This window comes from Heterocephalus glaber, unplaced genomic scaffold, assembly GCF_053883595.1.
Source record: "Heterocephalus glaber isolate CG9 unplaced genomic scaffold, H.glaber_assembly_v1.0 deba00001593, whole genome shotgun sequence".
In the NCBI taxonomy this organism is placed as follows: Eukaryota; Metazoa; Chordata; class Mammalia; order Rodentia; family Bathyergidae; genus Heterocephalus; species Heterocephalus glaber.
Genome location: NW_028258368.1, coordinates 10325407 through 10340440, shown reverse-complemented (window position 1 = coordinate 10340440; position 15034 = coordinate 10325407). Strand labels below are relative to the sequence as shown.

The following is a 15034-nucleotide window of genomic DNA, read 5'->3' as shown; positions in this document are numbered from 1 at the left end:
TCAGACCAAATGTTTCAGGTACTTTCCTCCAGGGTTTTGGTACTTGGCATTCCCTGGGTCTTCAGGTAACTTCCACCCACGGTGGGGGCTGGAAGATGCCTGCTACTGCAGGTTACGGATACCCTGCACTTGATCTGCTTCTGTAGGAGAAGGCATCATTCTCTCGGAAGACCTTTCTTATTTATTTATTACTTTTTAACCTCAGAAAGCTGACAAATATGCCAATACAAATCAGGAATATTTTTGTGGAATACGAACCACCAGGTAGTTTAGTGCATTAATGTAGACTGACATAGGCCCAGCCAGAATCTACCTGCCTGGCTGCTGTGGGTTCTCAGCCCTGATCACTGTCTCAGGTGCCATTACCACATTCATATGATGGGGCAGATGCATTGAAACAAACATAAAACTGTCTTAGAAGCCATCCTACTCATAATGTTTCTAACAAAGCCAGATAGCTGTTCAAAACATTGTAGAAATTCATCTTCATCTAAAATATCCATGTTAGACCGAATTCCTAAACAGGTGCTGCTGAGCACCTGGTCTGTTGAGGCATAAGGGTCTACCAGCCAGTGTTACCAACTGCACATCCAGAAGGTGGATGCTGCTCCTGTCTGGATATCGACTCTTGCCATTTGTGACCCCAGCTTATCTTGAAGTCACGTAATTGGTATTTTAAAGGCACATGAACTCATATCTGTATCACCCCCAATGATCCATAGATTCTGATGAACTCCCCCAGGGATATATAGCACAATGCAGTTTCCAGCTCAGCATGCATGCAGCCTCCTGCTGTATAAAGACATTGCTGCATAACTGAGCACACTTGCATCCTCTCCAGGGTCAAAAAATTTGCACTTTACTGTATAGAGTTCTACTCTTCTGCAAGCACACCACACCTCGATTTGTAGGACCTGGGGAGTGTAAAATCATCAAAGGAAGTGAGAAAGACTGCACATTTAATATTTTTAAGACTATAACTTACATTTGCATGGAGGAAAAAAAAACCCTGCACGGTATTTCTTACCTCTGCAGAGGCAGCTGCTTGTGTCTCGGCTGAGGTCGCATCACCTTTGCCCTGGAAAAACAGAAAATGGAGAAAGAAGCTCTGTAAGTCTCTGGATGTATTTCCAGCACACAACTTCACCATTAAGGACACTGTAAAGGATACCAACCAAGCCTCGGAACTTTTTGTGCCTGAACATTAATCTCCACATGACTTTGTGTGACTCCTGGAGCCTCTTTAGCCTGTAGAAAGCTCTTTAGAGAAGACTTAAAGAGAGGAACTTGCAACTTTGTGCAACTTTTAAAATTCCACCAGAGGAAGTGATGACATTTCCAACATCAACCTCAAAATTCAACTGAAAAAAGTCACTTGCTTAAGTTCCTGAGGTACAGCGGATACCCAGCAAGCCAGTCAACACTGGCCGAGCTTTAAGGCAGATCTTTAAGGTCACTTTACATGTCATGGCATCAAAGATGCTAGCTCCAGCGACTTTAATCTGCAAGCATATACCTAGACAAAATTCTAATCATGCTGAGTCACTGACTTCCAAACCGAGGAACACATCCATCTAGAACTCCTTTCCTCTTCCAAAATCTGTTTTTGGCTAGAATGATTTGGACATTATTTGAAGATGTACTTAGCATTGTGGCTGTAGAACAAGGGAGGACAGAAATCATGGCTGTCCTGATCTCTGTGCATACAAAATTCAGGGGCTAAATTTCCATCTTCTATTTGATACAGGGCTTTTCCTTGCCATGTTGTCCTATGCCCTCTGTCCGTTGGCTCTGATCCACTAACAAATAAGAAATAAAGAAAAAGTCAAAATTCAAATTCATCTCCTTTGCCCCCTACTAATAACTGTGGTTCAAATATTAGGAGAGAGTTAGAATTGCCATCTAAACAAAATAGGAAGTCTGAGGGGATTTGATGGATCTCTGCTGCCTCCAGCTGTTCCAGGTTGCCAGCATCATAAACTTAGGAGTGTATCCTCCACTCCAAACATGTTATTGGAGAAGGTGGCTGTGAGGAGTGAAGGAGTCACTGTGAGAGGCAGGACAGGGCATGAAAGGACATCATGCCTTGATGCCCTGTGACACTCTCAGCTGGAGGGTGTCAGAGACCAGCAGGAAATCCTGACTCCTGAATCAATCCACTTTGGTCCCTTCCTCTTTCCTGCTCATACCTCCTAAACACCTTTGACATTTTCCACACCCCCAACTGGACAGTATGTCAAAATACCTTTAGCATAATTTTAATGTCATCATGGTCGTTTAGATGACATAAAACTCTTTGTATAAACAATTGCACTCCAGGAAGAGTGCAGAGAAAACTCTGTGAAGAGAAAACTTGTCAGTTCCGCAGATAGCTGTATATAAAGTGCATGAAAATGGTCAAATATTTTGGTGTTGTGTTCACTTGAAACAATATACCAAAAATTTCTAATCAAATGATAGATAAACGTTTTAGGAAAAGATATGGGTTGCATCTGTTCTTGAAACTTAAGACCATGAGCCAGTGTCCTGGGACAAATGCAGACAGCAAGAAGTGCAGCCTTTGTGAAGCTGGGATTTCCAGCCCAGATGATCAGGCAGCACTTGATCATCGCAGGCCGATTGACTTTGGCCTTTAAGTGAACCTGATAGGACATTTTGCCCCTGAAGAAGGGAGTCAGGTCTCTGTCTTCTGGGTAACAGATGATCCTGAAAACTTGTACACATCCCCCTAAACCACATTTAAAGAGTGGTAGGCAAGCAGCTAATAGAAGCCATACATGTGTGCTGTTTTCTAAAGAAAATTGTACATAAGTGGTGGCTTGGCTGGAGTATCTGCAGATGTCCCAGTGTTATCATTGCTGGCCCCTGGGAAGCTGGGCTCTCCCTGCTCCGTCCCTACCTCCAGCTCTGTGCTGCTGATCTCTCAAGGCGCCTCAGTTGCTTCCCTCCAGGGTTTATGTCCAGCACCAGACATGTCCGGTCACTTACCCACCCAGCCTCAGCTTCTTGCTATACAGTGGAGGTGAGACAGGGCCTGCCGTGCTCAGGCTGCTGGAGACAGGAGGTGCCTTTAAAAGCTCCTGTAGACAGCACTGCCAGCAGACATAGGCCTGATTCCCTGGAGGGAAAAAGGGGGTTTCCCAAATTATAGCAGCACCAGGGACCCACAGGCCTCGAGCCCTTCTTTGAGAACACTGCCAATGTGGTTCTTGCCTATGCTCTCCTAGAATCTGCCCTCAAGGACTGAGGAGACGAATCTGGGGACCTGGCAATTATCCTGGACTCCTCCCAATTCTCAGTTTGGGAGGGAGGAAAAGCTGAGGTGGGGCTGGGGAATCTTGCACAGGCCAGACCTCTTGTGTCTGCTCAGCAGCACCAGAATTCTGTTTCCTACAAACAATTGGGCCATTCAATCAACCTTAAAATTCTATCATTTTGAAATCACCTGGAAATTACCAAGATAGTTAACATGAATGTTGGGGCTGAGCATGATAGTGCACACGTGTAACCCCAGGATTCTAAGCAGCTGAGGCAGAGGGATCCCAGATCAAGCCCAGCCTGGGAAACTTGGTTACTTAGTGAGACACTGTCGCAAAATAAAAAATTAAAGAGAGAGTTAGGAGCCTGGAGATACAGCTCGGTGTGAAGGCCCTGGGTTCAATCTCCAGTATTAAAAGAAAAAGTTGGGTTAGGGGTAATATTGTAGTGTTGATCATTAAATGTCTCTGGTGGCACTGAGACACACTTTGGGCACTTCTTCCAGAAAATGCACATCCTCCCCCTCTTCCACCATGCTCAGAATTTAGAAGATTCCCAGCCCATGGAGAGTCTCTCTAAACATCCAAATCTCTCTCCCTCCCTCCCTCCCTCCCTCCCTCCCTCTCTCTCTCTCTCTCTCTCACACACACACACACACACACACACACACACACACACACACACACACACACATTTTCATTCTGAACCACTAGATGTCAGCAGAGCACACGGTAAGAGGAAATTTGCAGACAGCAGCCAATGAAATACTGGAAACTCGTGACTAAAAATAAAAGACTGGCCTTTGTTTTTAAGGGCTTATTGATGTGCTTCTGGAGGGATAAAGATGCTAATTATAGCAAGGATGAGTTTGATTTTCATGACCCTCAGTTCCCCTCCTCTCCCTCAGCCTGGCCACCTAAGCTCGCCATAAACCTGCCAATGGTAGTTGTATTCTATTGGTTCTAAATGATGAGATTCTGATGCTGTAGGACCAAACAAAAAATGATCTCACTTCAGACATTTGCCGGTTTGGGGATTTTGACCTGTGAATCCTTCCTAGATGAAGCAGCATAAATATGTCCAAGGATTGTGAGTCTGAGCTCCTGGGGTTTCACAGCTGAAGCTTGAAGGTAGGAAGTGGTAAAGATGGAGGAGACAAAGGAGGAGAGAGAGATAATTCATTAGAGGGGATAGTAACCATTCTTAGGGGCCAATGGGGCCACTGGACAGTCAGAACAGCAACACAGAAACAGGGGAGGCTGGAACTAGACATGATGACAGAGACTGTGCCTTTGCCTGACCACACAGAAGGAGGGAGTGTGACTGTTACAGCTATAGCAAACCAAACATCAATGCTCTTTCCCCCACCGCCAGCTCTGGTCCATGATGAAATAGTTACAGAGAGAACAGCTTAGAGGACCTCAACCTCTAGCAAGGTGGCAGTAGGGAATAATTTACTACATCTGTTTGGAAGTGATGAATAGAGCAAGGTAAAAGGAGAATGAAATGAACAGCTGCATTTTTAAAATGAAAGGTAAACCCATAGCATACAGAAATGAGGAGGGGCAGGAAGAGAAAGGATCAAGTCCCTGAGATTGTCCTACGTAATCTTCCAGTTTAGGTTTTCTGTTTTTACATTAACTTTTTTATTGCAGTGAATTTCCCATCACAGAACATTAACTATTTAAGAACAATTGTCTGGGGATGTAGCTCAGTGATACAGGAATTGCCTAGCATCATGACTCCCTGGGTTTAATTCTGAGCACGACAAAATAAACATGCACATAAACAACTAAATAGTGCTTAGTACTGTCATGATGCTCTGTTACCCTCCAATTCCAAAATACCTGCATCATTCTGTACCCCTTGAGCAGTCAGTTACTTCCTTTTACTCCTTTCCCAGCCCGTGGACCAGCCATCTGCCCTCTGTCTCTGTGGATTTACATATTCTGGACATTTCATATCAATGGACTCAAACATTCTAGGCCTATTATGACTGGCTTCTCTCACCCTAGCATTTTTACAAGGTTCATCCACATTGTGCCCTGAATTAGTACAGTATTTCATTCCTTTTTATGGCTGAGTCATATTCCATATGTGTACAGAGCACAATTTGTTCAACCATTCATCCACTGATGGATACCTGGGCTGTTTCCACCTTTGGGCTGCTATGAATAATGCTATGAATATAATGTTTGTACCTATTGGTTTCAGTGCCTTTAAATAATCTTGGGTATATTCTTAGGAGTGGAATTTCTAGAGCACACAGGACTTTTCAGGTGCTCACCTGCCACTTGAGCATTTTCTTAGGAGTAATGCTTATTCACATCCCTCACCCATTTTTTATTTGAACTATTTGTCAGTGGCTCAGGCATAGACCATAGCTCCTTAGGACATAGGGAAGGAGGATGTTACCATGAGGTGAGGAGTTGTCATGGAGATTGCTGCACAGAAAGAGGGGGTATAAGACTGAGGCCCAGCCCTGGACAGCCAAGAGAGGAAAAATGTTGAGTATGTGACCTGTCCTGGGCTCATGTTAGAAACATAACATCTGTAAGACTTCCCCCATAATCAAAAGTGCCAGGCCTGAGCCTTCCATGAGTTTGAGTGTGAATTTATAGTGGCAGCATGGTCCAAGGTGAGGTTTCCCATGGCAGTTGGTCTTGTGCCAGGAACAGGTCTGAGCTCCCTGGGGCACAGGCAAGCAGAGTGCACAGAAAGAGCAAGCACCCCAGACGCACTCATGACCAGAATTCTCAAAAACCCAATGGGACAATGCTCTGGAAAAGCAAGGCGTGAGCCAAGAATTTCAGATAGCAGAGGAGCAATACTAAAGATAATGTAAGCTAAATAGTTTTTCATTATAAAATCATAAAAGACACAGTAAAAGAAATAAACGTAAACAAGTTAGAAAGAATAAAATAAAACTGGTGTCATAGATGACACAGTCTCTATAAAATCCAAAAGATTATACCAATAATTTGCCAATCCTAGTAAGAAGGTGCAAAAAGGTTGTCAGCTGACAAGTGTAATATTTAAAAATTAGTGGTGCTTTTGTGCTCCAGCAACAGATAATTTTAAAAGACAGCATTTGCTGTTGAGAAAGAGAGAAGAAACCTGAAAGATGTAAAAGAACAAATTTAACAAAAATGTCTAAAGTTTTCACCAAAAAATATGGTAAACTTAAGTTTGAAAAGATCAAAATAGATAATGATAAATACCATATTCAAGAATGGAATTCTTTTTTTATTATTACTTAAATTCTTTTATTGGTACATTGTAGGTATACAACGTATTTACATTTCTCATTGGGAATTGTACCTTACATGATGCATTTTGGTTCTTATTTCTTCCCCATTCCTAGCCCTCCTTTCAGCCCCTCCACCCTTCCCTGTTTGCAAAGACTTTATTTCCATTTTTTCCATTTCTCATCATTTTTCCTTTCCCTTCTTTCCTTTCCCCTGCCCCTCCCACTACCCCTACCCCTTTGGACGTTTTCTTCCTATTTTGCATTATCGATTATTCATTCTAATCATTGGTACATTTTAGGTATACAATATAATGACATTCATCATTGGAAATTTGCAGCTTTACATAGTCTCTCTTGGTTCTTATTTTTCAGCATTGCCCAGCCCTCCCTTCAACCCCTCCATCCCTCCCTATTTACAAAGACTTTGTTTCCATTTTTCCATTTTCTCATATTAATTCCTCTCCTTTCTTTCCTTTCCCCTACCCCTCCCACTTTCTTCCCCTTTGCCCCTTTTCTTCCTATTTCACATTGTCTATTATACCTTTTAGTCCTTATTTACACTTTCAGTTTCTCACACTAGAGAAACTATTTGGTATTTACACATGTGTGTCCTATTTATTTCACTTAAGACTATCGCCTCAATGTGCATCCACTTAGGTATAAATGTCTCTAATTTCTCATTTTTTATGGCTGAGTAGTACTCCATTTTATATATATAAAAAAAAAAAACAACCACATTTTCTTTATCCAGTCTCCAGTTGATGGGCAATTGGGCTGTTTCCAAGTTTTAGCTATTACAAATTGTGCTGCTATGAACATGAGTGCACATATATCACTGTGTTATGATTCTTTTAATTCTTTGAGGAAGATCCCCAGCAGGGGAATAGCTGGGTCAAATGGGACTTCCAGTCCTAGTTCTTTGAGGTATCTCCATACTGATTTCCACAATGGTTGCACCAGTCTACACTCCCACCAGCAGTGGAGCAGGGTTCCTCTTTCCCCACAGCCCCGCCAGCATTTATTATTGGTTGATTTCATGATAGCAGCCATTCTTTCTGGAGTGAAGTGAAATCTCAGTGTTGTTTTCATTTGCATCTCTCGAATGACCAGTGATGTTGAACATTTTTTCATGTATTTATTTGCTACTTCTACTTCTTTGTCTGAGAAATGTCTGTTCATTTCAGATGCCCATTTTTGGATTGGGTCTTTAAATTTGGGAGGTCTGATCTTTTTAAGTTCTTTATAGATTCAAGATAGTAGACCTTTGTCTGAGGAAGAGCAGGTGAAGATTTTTCCCACATTGTGGGTTGTCTCTTCACACTGCTGGTGGTTTCTCTTGCTGTGCAGAAGCTTTTTAATAAGAAGAGATCCCACTTGTTGATTGTTTGTGCTAGTTCACAGGCAACTGAGGTTTTGTTCATAAAATCTTTTCCTACACCAATGCCTTCAAGAGTTCTACCTAACCTCTGTTCCAGCTGGTTCAGCATTTCTATTTTCATATTTAGATCTTTAACCCATTTTGATTTTAGTTTAGTGCATGGCAAGAGATATAGGTCTAGTTTTAATCTTTGGCAAGTTGAAACCCAATTTTTCCAGAACCATTTATTAAAGAGGGTATCTTTCCTCCAGTGAGGGTGTTTGGCTCCTTTATCAAAGATGAGATGGCTGAGTGTGTCTGGGGTTGTTTCTGCATCTTCTAATCTGTTCCACTAGTCCTCGGGTCTGTTTCTTTGCCAGTACCATGCTGTTTTTATCACAGTAGCTTTGTACTAGAGTTGCAAGTTGGGGATTGTGATACCGCCTGCCATGTCTCTGTTACCTAGAATTGCTTTTGCTATTCTGGGTCTCTTCTTGATCCAAATGAATTTTTGGATTGTTTTCTCAAGGTCCATGAAGTATGCTGCTGGGATCTCAATTGGAATTGCATTGAATCTATATAGCAGTTTTGGAAGTATGGCCATTTTCACTATATTAATCCTTCCTACCCAGGAGCAGGGGATGTCTGTCCATTTTCTGATATCATCTTCAATCTCTCTTTTCAGAGTGCCATAGTTTTCAGAGAAGAGGTCTTTGATTTCTTTCGTTAGGTTGATTCCTAGGTATTTCAGTTTTTTGGATGCTATTGTGAAAGGAATTATTTGCCCTATTTCTCTCTCAGTGAGTCTGTCATTGGTGGAGAGGAAAGCTATTGATTTTTGTGTGTTGACCTTGTAACCAGGTACTCTACTGAATTTGGTTATTAAGTCTAGAAGACTTTTGGTGGAGTTCTTGGGGTCTTCTATATAGAGTATCATGTCATCTGCAAATAATGACAGTTTGACTTCTTCATTTCCTATCTTTATTCCTTTTATTTCTTTCTCTTGTCTAATTGCAATGGCTAAGGTTTCCAAAACTATATTGAACAAGAGTGGTGATAGTGGGCATCTTTGTCTTGTTCCTGATTTTAGCATGAAGGATTTTAGTTTTTGACCATTTAATATGGTACTGGCTTTTGTTTTTTCATAGATGGCTTCTACCAGTTTGAGGTAGAGACCATCTATTCCAATTTTTTGTAGGGTTTTTATCATAAATGCATGTTGGATTTTGTCAAATGCTTTTTCTGTGTCTGTGGAGATAATCATGTGGTTTTTGTCCTTGGCTCTATTGATATAGTGTATTACATTGATTGATTTGCATATGCTGAACCATCCCTGCATCCCTGGGATGAATCCCATTTGATCAGGGTGTATGATCTTCATGATGATCTTCTGCATTCTATTTGCCCATATCTTATTAAAGATTTTTGCGTCTATGTTCATTAGTGAGATTGGCTTATAGTTCTCCTTTTCAGTTGAGTCTTTCTCTGCTTTGGGGATCAAGGTGATGCTTGATTCCAGGAATGAATTTGGGAGTACTGCTTCCCTTTCAATTTCATTAAAGAGTTTAAACAGTAGTGGCAGCAGTTCCTCTCTAAATGTTTTGTAGAATTCAGCAGTGAAGCCATCAGGGCCCAGGATTTTCTTAGTTGATAAGCTTTTAATTACATTTTCAATTTCATTGGTTGATATTGGGTTGCTTAGAATTTTTAGGTCTTCATTCAATTTTGGTAATTCATATGTATCTAGGAATCTGTCCATTTCTTCTGTGTTGTCCATCTTATTGGCGTATAGGTTCTGGAAGTAGGCATTGATGAGCCTCTGGATTTCTGCTGGGTCTGTTGTAATTTCACCCTTTTCATTCCTAATTGCATGGATTTGGCCCTTTTCTTTCCTTTTTCTGATAAGGCTGGCTAAGGGTTTGTCAATTTTGTTGATTCTTTCGAAGAACCAACTCTTGGCTTCATTGATTTTTTTGTATTCTCTTAGTCTCCATTGCATTGATTTCTCCTCTGATCTTTATAATTTCCTCCCTTTTATAAGCTTTGGGTTTGTCCTGCTCTTCTTTTTCTAGAAGCTTGATGTTTAGCATCAAGTTGTTTAATTGGGCTCGTTCTGTTTTACTAATATGCATATTCATTGCTGTGAATTTCCCTCAGAAGACTTCTTTCACTGTGTCCCATAGATTCCAATATGTTGTATTGTCATTGTCATTTAATTGAAGGAACAATCTGATTTCTTCTTTAAGTTCCTCGCTGACCTATTGGTTATTCAGAAATGTGTCGTTCAATTTCCAGGTGTTTATGTAGTTTTTCCAGTTTCTTTTGCTATGGATCTCCAATTTCATTGCACTATGGTCTGATAATATACAGGGGATAACTTCAATTCCTTTGCACTTACTTAAATATGCTCTATGTGTGAGTATATGGTCTATTTTGGAGAATGACCCATGTGCAGCTGAGAAGAATGTGTATTCTGATTTTGTGGGGTGGAAGACTCTGTCAACATCTGTTAAATTCACTGGTTCAAGAGCTTGATTGAGCTCTAGTATTTCATTACTTATTTTTAGTCTAGTTGATCTATCTATTTGTAGCAGTGGGGTATTGAGGTCCCCCACTACTATTGTATTAGTGCATATATGACTTTTCCTGTCCATTAATATTTATTTTGTAAAGTTAGGTACACTAGTGTTTGGTGCATAGGTATTTATGATTGTCATCTCTTCCTGTTTGACTGTTCCTTTTACAAGAATGTAGTGTCCTTCTTTGTCTCTCTTAATAAGTTTTGGTTTGAAATCTACTTGATCTGCAAAAATGATAGCTACTCCTGCTTTTCTTTTGGATTCCTGTCGCATGGAGTATTGTTTTCCACCCTTTAACTTTCAGTGTATGAGTTTCATTTTGAATTAAGTGTGTTTCTTGTATGCAGCATATTGTTGGATTTTGCTTCCTAACCCATTTTGCCAGTCTATTTCTTTTGATTGGTGAATTGAGACCATTAACATTGATGGTTATAACTGAAACGTATTGACTTATCATTGCCATGACTTTTTCTTTTTGTTGGGTTCTCCCCCTTTGCATTTAATTTCTTGTCGTGCCAGATGGGTTCCTTCTGCTTTGTTTCCTGGGGTTATGATCCTCATTGTCTGTTCATAGGATATTGTGTAAAATTCTTTGGAGTGCTGGTTTGGTATTCATGAAGTTCCTAAGGCGCTCTTTGTCATGAAAGTATCTTACTTCTCCATCAATTTTGAAATATAATTTTTCAGGGTACACCCATCTGGGTTGGAGGCTGTTTTCTTTTTGGGCTTGGAATATGTCACTCCAAGCTCTTCTTGCCTTGATGGTTTGTGTTGAGAAGTCTGCTGTGATTCTGATGGGCTTTCCTTTGTATGTAATTTGTTTCTTTTCTCTAACTTCTTGTAGAATTTTGTTCTTCTGTTGAGTTTCCAGAATCTTAAAAATTATATGCCTATGTGTAGATTTGTTTGGATGAAGGCTAGTTGGAGTCCTATATGCCTCACTTATCTGTATGTCAAGTTCTTTTCCCCTGCTTGGGAAGTTTTCTGTCATTACTTCTGTGAAGAATTTTTTTTATATCATCTGTACTCTCTCCTGTTTCTTCTTTGACTCTGATCAGTCTTATGTTATTCTTCTTTGCATCATCTAGCAGCTGCTGGATTGATTTCTAATGTTCCCTTACAATTTTGAAGCAATTTTTCTTTCCCTGGTCATTAATTGCAATCTTATCGTCTGTATCTGAAATTCTGTCCTCACATTGGCTCGTTCTGCTGTGTAGACTTTAAATGGAGCTTTCATCTCCTGGAAATCTATTTGCATCTGTTTTATGGATTCTATTTGTTTCCTATGTTGGGATTCCATCATATTCCTCAGCTCCTTTCTAGATTTATTAATCATGTCTTGCACTATGAGCACAATCTCTGCTGCTATCTGAGAAATCATTTCTGATTTCATTTTTTCTAGATCCTCTTTTGTTGCCAGTTCAGGAGGTCCAGGGGTTGAGTATCAGAGTGTTCCATCTCATTGACCTTTGGGATTGCTGTAGGTGATCTGGAAGTCTGGTTTTGAGACTTATTTGTGTCTTCTCATTTCGACCTGGAGGTGGGGTGCTGTTGGTGCCTGCGTGGCTCATCTCCTCTGAGCTGGGAGAGGTGGGACAGCAGCTCAGAATTCCCTTCCTCTGGGCTGAGAGCAGCGGGATGGATGGTGGCCCAGAAGCCCTTTCCTCTGGTCCAGGAGCGGCTGGATGGATGGCGTCCTGGAAGCCCCTACCTCTGGGCCGGGAGCGGTGGAATGGCAGCTCAGAAGCCCCTTCCTCTGGGCCAGGAGATGCAGGATGGACAGTGGCCCAGAAGCCCCTTCCTCTGGGCCGGGAGTGGTGGGTCAGATGGTGGTCTGGAAGCCACTTCCAAGAATGGAATTCTTAAGATGGTAAAAATGTTAATTTTCCCCAAATCAAGCTATGAATTTGATTTAATAAAATCAGATGCAAAAAGGATTTACTTTTTTCTCACTTCAACTCAATGCTGAAGGTTGAAGAACAGTGACTACTACCCTAAAGGGAGAAGCAGGTAACACCTGCCAGGTGGAAGGGAGAAATAAGGATATGTAATATTCATCTGTAATATTACAGGAACTAAATTTGTGCAATGAAATTTGGGCATGGTGGAACACACCTATACTGTCAGCACTCAGCAGGCTGAGGAAGCAGGGTCACCACAAGTTCCAAACCAGCCTCAGCTACATAGTGAGTTCAAGGCCAGCCTGAACTACATAGCAAGACCTTGTCTCCAAAAATAAATTTCTGCAAAAAGTAGAACAGACCCTGGAAGACCTACCCTTCCCCAGGAGGTCAGCAAGTGAGAGATGACCCCCAGGAATAGTGCTGACCTTAGCTAGACAGTCATATCAGACACAAAACTAAATTTGAGATCTGTTAAAGACCAGGATGTGAAAAAGCCAAATTCTTGAAAAAGCCAAATAATTCTTGGAAAGACATTCAGGAGACTACTTTTTTCACTAGTGCTACTAAAAGGATTTTCAAACCAGTCAAGAAGCCATACATTGTTTTTTAAAAATTAGATTTTACCACATTTAAATTTTTAAAAACCAACATTTTGCTAGTCAAAAAATACCACAAAGTCAAAATAAGCCAGAGACCAGAATCATATACTTATAACCCACGCAAGAAATGATTAGAATCACAGATGTTAAAGTGAACTCCTGCATTAACGAGGTGCATCTCCCATGGATCTCACAGGAGAATCCTGCTCCAGCAAACATTGGGAGAATCTGGAGATGCAGGCACGCTGGCACGTCACTGCACAGTACACTGACCCTCTGACATAGTCAGAGCTCAATCACTGTGGAGAGCAATTTGTCAATTGTGACCCACCAACTTCACTTTTAAGCATCTAGACAAGAGAGAACGACAATAGTACACGAGGAGACAGGTGCAAGGCTTGCCCCAGAAGTGGTTAAAACACAAAAAAAGCGGAAATAATCTGTTTTTGATAGGAGAATGGAAAAATACATTGACATTTTTCATCCCGTTTTTTATACCATGAAATACCATACAGCTTTCAAGATGAATAAACAAAGCTGGACTTGGTGGTCCACACCTGTAATCCTAGCTCTCTGGAAGGCTGAGGCAGAAGGATCACAAATTTGAGCCTAGCCTGGGCAATTTGGTGACTTTGTGAGACTCCTTCTTAAAATGGAAAAAATTTTTAAGACGGCTGGGGTGTAGCTCAATGTGAAGGCCTGGGTTCAAACTTCAGTACCACACACACACAAAAATAACAATTATGAATAAACTAGAACTACATGGTCAATACCAATAAACCTCAAAATATAGAAAAACGTAGAGATTTATTTTTAAACTATGCTTCAGCCTTGGGATGTGGCACAGTGTTAGAGCAGTTGTCTGTCAATGTGCAAGGCCCTGGATTAATTCCCAGGACCAAAAAAGTTGGGAAAACAGTATTTTAAAAGGATACACAGACTAAAATGTTTCCTGGTAAAAATTTAAAATGCATTGATAATTATAGATACAGATGATTATAGGCAGACTTGTATACTCCCAAATTCTATGTTGAAGCTCTAACCTACAGAACCTTGGAAGGTGACTAGACACTACGACCCAGAAGTGACCATGCTGTTAACACCATCAGAGTGGGCTGAGTTCCAGTGACTGTGTCCTTATGAGCAGAGGAGGCTCTGGTGCATCTGGAGGAAGCAGGCCCACAGCACCCTGGTCTGGAACTTCATCCTCCAAGACCCTGTGACAGCACTGACTGCTGTAAGAGCCCCCCACTTGGTGACACTTTGATACCGCAGCCATGGCAACTAGAATACGGTAGAAACCACAAAATTCCACTGTGGGCAGACAGAACAGCCAGAGAACCATGTCAAATATCTGTCCAGTCTTTAGCAATGGGAGGAGCTGGGCTTGAGATAACTCCACCCCAGACATGGTGTTGTTTTCTGAGAATTTAATATGCTATTTATAGACTTCATCTGCTTCCATAAAAATATATGCTTATTGTAAATGGAGATCCAAGCCAAAAAGTACGTTTTCACCATTGCTTTGCAAATCAGCCTCGGTAGAACATGTGGACAGGGCCAGGCCTGTTTTGTGACTTTCAAGAGCTTGTCAGAGCCAAGCACATTTCCCAGCCAGTAACCTACATGGTGACTTTGCAACCTAACTCATCCAAATCCTGGCCACTCAGTTATTGGACTACTTTGCCACCATGAAGAGACTAGCTATCATTTCTATAGAATCTTACTAGAACTCTGAGGCTGGGGAAGGCTGGGATGAGAACTCTTTCTGGAGAAATGGTGCCACTTGTTATAAATGGGAGAGCAGTCGTGACTCCAGAAAGACCAGTCCATGTATAAAAGTCTTATTAAATGCATTTCAGAGTAGGTAGGGTCATCAAGAAAATAGAAATCACATTATATTCTTAATTATCCATAAGATGATGATGCATTTGGGGATTATGCAAGGCAACTTCTTTATGTGCATGGCTCCTCTCTGTCACCTGCCTATATCCTTGCCTCAGCTGATGTTCTCAGGGAATGTGATCCTTGCTGAGGCAAGCACTGTCTGAGTGGCAGCTCCCAGCAGAGCCCAAGCTTGGCTCTTG

The 15034-nt window shown here is 41.3% G+C and overlaps 1 protein-coding gene across 2 annotated transcripts in view; it reads right to left on the bottom strand.

Annotated features, from left to right (window-relative positions):
* Rps6ka2 (ribosomal protein S6 kinase A2) overlaps positions 1-15034 on the bottom strand; it is a 388980-nt gene that overhangs the window by 303161 nt on the left and 70785 nt on the right. For both annotated transcript variants that reach the window (XR_015444055.1, XM_013076709.3), the window contains exon 3: positions 1028-1078. Coding sequence is in view for 1 of the 2 variants with exons in the window: in XM_013076709.3 (XP_012932163.1) it covers positions 1028-1078 (51 nt within the window). In the remaining variant the exon portion in view is untranslated. The remainder of the gene's footprint in view (positions 1-1027; positions 1079-15034) is intronic.